Source organism: Cenococcum geophilum, assembly GCF_001692895.1.
Source record: "Cenococcum geophilum 1.58 unplaced genomic scaffold K441scaffold_20, whole genome shotgun sequence".
NCBI classification, from domain to species: Eukaryota; Fungi; Ascomycota; class Dothideomycetes; order Gloniales; family Gloniaceae; genus Cenococcum; species Cenococcum geophilum.
The window spans coordinates 1,959,703-1,966,155 of NW_027137578.1; the positions used below are offsets into that span (position 1 = coordinate 1,959,703).

Here is a 6,453-nt window from a genome sequence, read left to right on the forward strand (position 1 = left end):
ACGGTGCGGATATTCCTATATCCGCACAATCGATTTCTTGGTCTGAGCTTCTGAGGTAAATATCACCTCCCTCGACCCTTACGATCGATCGCGCAACGTCTTGTAGACTCCTCAAATACATACGCTCTGTAGCCACTGCCCCCGTACCGTGACATATAACGTCTTAATCTTATTACACAGTTTATGTACATAGCTTAATAATATCTACTTTACTATATATTATCGTCGCTTATACTTACTCTGTAACAACGGCCGTATAAGATTTTCTATTATCACGTGATATCGTTGCGGGCTTGTTTTCCAACACCTACTAGGGACGACTGTTTCTCACATCAACGCTCCCAAGTGGATTCCGAATATTACCTCTGACATATGGCATCGTCTCGATGGCGGCGACTGAACCCGTTTCGAGGTGACAACAAAGAAATCGTATTCATCGTCGTCCGTTGCGCGCTTTCGTTAGGCTGAGAACGGTAGCAGGCTGGCGACCCTTCGGAGACGACAGAAGCTCCCCTTGAGGAATCGCAGGGTCTCAAGATTGTGGCGCAGGGAGATAGTCCGGTAGTCGAGTAAGCCTATCCCTCCTGCCGTGAAAGCCTGTCCTGACAGTTCCCAGTATCGTCGCTGTCCATGGCTTAAACGGACACCGAGACAAGACTTGGATAGCTGCGAACGGCAAACACTGGCTCCGCGATCTCCTTCCGAACGATATTATAAATGCACGCATCTTTTGCTGGGGCTACGATGCAAATACACACGGCGATCGCGTTAGCTGCCAATACCTCTACGACCTTGCACGATCCCTCGTGTCCGATCTGTGTTTGGAGAGGAGGCTCACAAATGTAGGATCTGGAACACAAGGAACACCTAGACGGCGAATGTTGACTCTGGCAGACGACGACGCGGCCGATAATCTTCGTTGCACATAGCCTCGGGGGCATAATTGTCAAGAGCGTCAGCCTTACTTCCAGTCTCTTGTATTCGCAGCTGACCAGCTTAGGCCCTCGTCCACTCAGACGCGGCCCGGAAGGGAGCGCTGGAAGAACATCGTTCCATCAAGACCTCGACATATGGCGTCGTTTTCATGGGCACACCCCACCAAGGCGGCAGCGGAGTGCAGCTCGGAAAGCTGCTGGTGAATGTGGCGTCAGTATTCGTGGCCGCTGACGATCGGCTGATGAAGCACTTGGAGCGAGACTCGGAATGGCTCCAGCAGCAGCTCGGCCAGTACGGGCCGATTAGCGGGGACTTTATGACGAAGTTTGCTTATGAAGAGTACAAGACTCCAACGGTGTTGGGACATTCAATCATGGTGTGACCTTTCGTCGCTTCTCCCTCACAGTGCAACAATAACTAATAGCGCAGGTTGTGCCACGAGCTTCGGCCGTCGTGTCTGGCGCGGCTGATGCAGAGCCGATCGTCATCCATGCGGACCACATCAATATGGTTAAGTTCGCATCAAAGGAGGACAATAGCTACAAAACTGTGTCAGGACATTTGCAGATTATGGCTCAAAGTGCAAGTAGCGTCATTCCTTAGCGATGGGAGGAGGAGAGCAGAGTTAATGCGGGTAGGTAGCACTAGTGTATTAAAGATTGTAATGACAATAAGAATAACGACTCAACGTGCAGCTCGTATTAACTCTAAAGAAAGCTTTACCGTCAGCTTTAGTCTGTCAGAGGTTTCTGAGACCGAACACTTTGTCGCGAGACAGGAGGAGCTGGCTGAAATGCACAAGTCCCTCGGCGGTGATGGCGGCCGTCGGGCGGTTGTTCTCCACGGTCTGGGTGGGATTGGCAAGACTCAACTGGCAGTTGCGTACGCTAAGGCCCACCAGGCCGATTATTCAGCCGTATTTTGGCTGAACATCAAGGACGAAGATTCATTGAAACAAAGCTACGCGAGAGTTGCAAAGCGAATCTTGCAAGAGCATCCTTTAGCCAGTCGGCTCAGCACAGTTACTGAAGACAGCAAGCCAGACGAGGTAGTAGACGCTGTCAAACGGTGGCTGGATCATCCCACGAACACGCAATGGTTGATGGTGTTCGACAACTACGACACCCCAAAGGTCCCAGGCAATACGGACCAAGCTGCGGTTGATATCCGCTATTTCCTTCCTAAAGCGTACCACGGCTCAATTATCGTCACAACGAGGTCGTCACAAGTGAACATTGGTCGCCATGTACGAGTGGGCAAGCTGAAAGATGTGCGCGACAGCCTCCAGATCCTGTCTGATGCGTCACGGCGGGAAGGTGTAATGGATGGTGGGTTATTCCTTATGTTCACAGATACAAAAGTGACTTCTTTGCAGATCACGCTGCCGCCGAGCTTGCCAAAGAGTTGGATGGACTTCCTCTAGCCTTGGCCACGGCCGGCGCTTATCTTGACCAGGTGTCGACAAGTTTTGCGGACTACCTACGTCTCTACAAAGCCTCCTGGCTAAAGCTGCAGCAGACTACGCCAGGGTTGAGCACTTACGAAGACCGAGCACTGTATTCCACATGGCAGCTGTCGTTCGACCACATCAAGCGGCAGAACGAGCTCTCGGCTAAGCTTCTCCAGCTGTGGGCATACTTTGACAGCCAGGATCTCTGGTTCGAGCTTCTGCGAGAAGGAAGCTCGGGCGGTCTAGAATGGCTCTCTCAACTTACTGAAGATGAGCTCAATTTCAATCGGGCAATAAGGGTGCTGTGCGACTATGGACTAGCGGATGTGGACAAGGCTGAGGGGGACAACGTGATTGGGTCGAAAGGGTACAGCATGCACAGCTGTGTTCACTCATGGACAATTTCTGTGTTGAATCAAGAGTGGGATGCTGGGATGGCAAACCTTGCGGTAGAGTGTGTAGGTTCGCATGTACCGGACCAGAATGTTCACAACTCGCGGGCCACTCGACGGCGGCTTATTAGGCATGCCGCCAGATGCTGGTCCTTTGTAGTCCATGGCATGGTGGATGAAGACGGCAGAGTTTGGGTCCTAAACTCGTTCGGTAATCTATATTTGGACCTAGGAAGGCTTAACGAGGCCGAGAAGATGTACCAGCGTGCACTGCAGGGATACGAGAAGGCACGGGGTCCAGACCATACATCAACACTCGACACGGTCAACAACTTGGGCCTTCTCTACGCAGACCTGGGAAGGCTTGATGAGGCCGAGAAGATGTACCAGCGTGCACTGCAAGGATGCGAGAAGGCATTGGGTTCAGACCATATATCAACACTCGACACGGTCAACAACTTGGGCCTTCTCTACGCGGACCTGGGAAGGCTTGATGAGGCCGAGAAGATGTACCAGCGTGCACTACAAGGAAAGGAGAAGGCATGGGGTCCAGGCCATACATCAACACTCGACACGGTTAACAACTTAGGCATTCCCTACACGGACCTGGGAAGGCTTAACGAGGCCGAGAAGATGTGCCAGCGTGCACTGCAAGGATACGGGAGTGCATTGGGTCCAGACCATACATCAACACTCGACACGGTCAACAACTTGGGCAACCTCTACGCGCGCCTAGGAAGGCTTGACGAGGCCGAGAAGATGTACCAGCGTGCACTACAAGGAAAGGAGAAGGCGTGGGGTCTAGACCATACATCAACACTCAACACGGTCAGCAACTTAGGCAGCCTCTACGTGGACCTAGGAAGGCTTAACGAGGCCGAGAAGTTGCACCAGCGTGCACTGGAAGGAATGGAGAAGACATGGGGTCTAGACCATATATCAACACTCGGCACGGTCAACAACTTGGGCAACCTCTACGTGAACCTGGGAAGGCTTAACGAGGCCAAGAAGATGTACCAGCGTGCACTGCAAGGAATGGAGAAGACATGGGGTCTAGACCATATATTAACACTCGGCACGGTCAACAACTTGGGCACCCTCTACGCGGACCTAGGAAGGCTTGACGAGGCCAAGAAGATGTACCAGCGTGCAATCCAAGGTTATGAGAAGGCACTCGGGTACAACCCAGCCAAGACCTATATCCCGGCACTAAATGCTACTGAAAATCTTGCTATCTTGTATAAACAGATGGGCAGTGCTAGTAAAGCGGAAGAAATGTACACGCGTGCGCTCTATGGCCTCGAAGCGGTTTTCGGACAATCGAGCAAACGGTACCAAGATGTCATTTCTGCATTGGCAGATTTGCACGATGGCACGTGACGGCACTATAAGCAAATAAAATACTCTTATAGCCTATTTATTAGAGTTATAGAGCGCTTTTAAATATTATATAACCAGTTTACCCTTCTAGCTAAACTCTAATTACGTACGCGAGATTTATAATAACTATTAGATTATAATATAAGGCTTAGCGTTTATTAAATGGGTTTAATAGAACCTATCAGGCCAACTTTTAGCTTAACTAAATTTGGTAAGGCATGGGCTATGCCGGGTCTTAGCAGGGCAACAATGAATTTCGAGTTGTTACAGTTGCGGGGAAGCCAGTTTTGCAAGCTACTGTACTCCTGTTATGTCTGATCTAAGTAATCCAACGATGAACGGCGCGAGTCTGTGGATACGGGTATGCAATTGCGATTAATTCGAGGAATGCGTAGAAGCAGCCATGGGCCGGGCTAGAGCTGGAACTTAGCTCAACCCAGAGTATCGGGAGGTGTTCCTGCATTTTGGGAACGCATTCCCAGGGTTCTCGGAAACCAATCGTATGGATGCGGCTTACAGAATACACTAAGAAAGATGGTGATTGTGGCTCTTGATTGGTCTGAAGACAGCACAGTGAGAACATAGCGTGAACTATAGATGTTGATAACATGAGGGTGTCCCTCGTGCCATATCGAGGCGTGCCTTACGACTGAGACTGCGGAGAAGATCGTGGAGTTTTACCGGAAGGAGCCGGGGATTTTGGGGCGAAATTGGGGATGTGATGAGAGTGCTTAGAATGGTAGAGCATGTGATGAAGGCAGAACGGCTGCGAGGTCAGCTGGCTACCGCGTCTCCTACCTAGATAGGGCAATGACCGAGGGCAGTAGTTTCTCTACAGTGCATCGTTTTGTGACTATGGACGGAAGCATTGGCGTTCTCGGATGTGATGGAGTTCTGCATTTCTGCAGTTCCGGACCTCTTTTCCATCTCTGAGATTTTTCTGGCGTAAAAATGCCAGCCCGCGGAGCAGTGCATTCACACCAACTTCCCCAACATGCACTAAAATCTTTAGCGACAGCGTATCTCAGCTTGCCTAGAAATTAATTTGAAACAGAGGAATCTCTCCAAGTGGGCACCGTTGGCGTACCCTAGGTAGGTATCCAGACGTTGACGAACAAGGTTGCCGACTGGATCTCTTCGGGACGAGTAACCGACAGAAGGGTAGCCGGGAGATGGGAGATGAAGGGGTTGGGTCATGGGACCAGGCGAGATGTGATGGGAATTTGTGCGGAAGCTAAAGAGTGTGATGGAAAGCGTAGGGCGATTTTAGCGGTCGCTCCAGCAGTGGCTGAGAAGATGCCGGTCGGCCTGTTCCTGCATCGCGCTCTCCTGGAAAATTCAACAATAGGTTATGCCAACCTGTCTGAAGGGTTGTGTTGATTGTTAAGGGCGGATTCGGCGATTCTGTCAACTGTGATGGAATTTGGACATGCGTAATCCCAAATGCGATGGTGAGATTTTCTCCTTTCGATGTGCTTTTACCCCAAAATCCAGTCAGAATAAAAGCCACAATGAGTATTGATTGGTCGGAAAAGGGAATAGTAAGAAAATAATCGAGGTTAATTCGATCGTGGAGAGACCACATGTCTCACGTGCAAAATAATTGGTGGCTGACGGAAAATCTATAGCCTTGGACAGCCTTGAACAGCCTTGAACAGCCAGGGTCTCCTGATATGGAATCAGCCGTGCAGCTGCGTCTTGCGTGCCTTAGGCGCCGTTTGCTGATCAAGCACACCGAGCACATCAAACACCACCAAAGCAAAGGCTGCATTTTGGCTTCGCGGCCACGACCCCGCCCGTTTGTCGTCACGAAGCTGGCAGACTACCCTGCGTGCCTGGGTGATTGAAACACTAGCGGGCGCCACAACGGTCCGGGCGTGCAGATCTGTGCGTCTGGCCCTGACACGCGACGCAACGGGAACGTGGGGGGGGTCGATGGCTTGCTCTAAGGCTCGATAGCCAGCCATATCAACAACGTCATGGCGTAAATCGTGCTAAACCCTATTCCATTTTTGATCAGCCGTCCCAAATGTATCGCCACCCCATTCCGGTTTTTCTTCAATCCTTGGAGGCTGACCAAGACTAGTTATGTCTGCCAACCCTTTCGCTCCCCCTTCGCCCTACCCTCTACCTTCTCTCGTTCATTATCTATTTACCAGTGGGCCTTGCTCTCTGTCTTTACCACTTCTGTTAATCACTCACGCTCCTTCTTCCACACAACTGATCAGCACAGCACTATTCTGCCTGTGATGCCCTGACCCACGGCTTCCGAGCCAACCGAGCCAACCTTGCAAC

At 51.0% G+C, this 6,453-nt stretch overlaps 2 protein-coding genes across 2 annotated transcripts; both read left to right on the forward strand.

The window, feature by feature from the left end:
- Window positions 1–362: 362 nt before the first annotated feature.
- K441DRAFT_636094 (uncharacterized protein) lies at window positions 363–1,635 on the forward strand. The gene is made up of 6 exons (XM_067646460.1): window positions 363–429; window positions 481–569; window positions 617–842; window positions 895–954; window positions 1,001–1,312; window positions 1,366–1,635. Exons 1-6 carry the CDS (start codon window positions 373–375, stop codon window positions 1,537–1,539), a joined length of 918 nt encoding a protein of 305 aa, XP_067504256.1. The 5' UTR covers window positions 363–372; the 3' UTR covers window positions 1,540–1,635.
- Window positions 1,601–4,158, forward strand: K441DRAFT_559988 (TPR-like protein; the record flags this gene model as incomplete). Its single annotated transcript, XM_067643480.1, has 2 exons — window positions 1,601–2,264; window positions 2,312–4,158. The coding sequence occupies 2 exons, from the start codon at window positions 1,601–1,603 to the stop codon at window positions 4,156–4,158; spliced, it is 2,511 nt and encodes an 836-aa protein (XP_067504257.1).
- Between the last annotated feature and the right edge of the window lie 2,295 nt (window positions 4,159–6,453).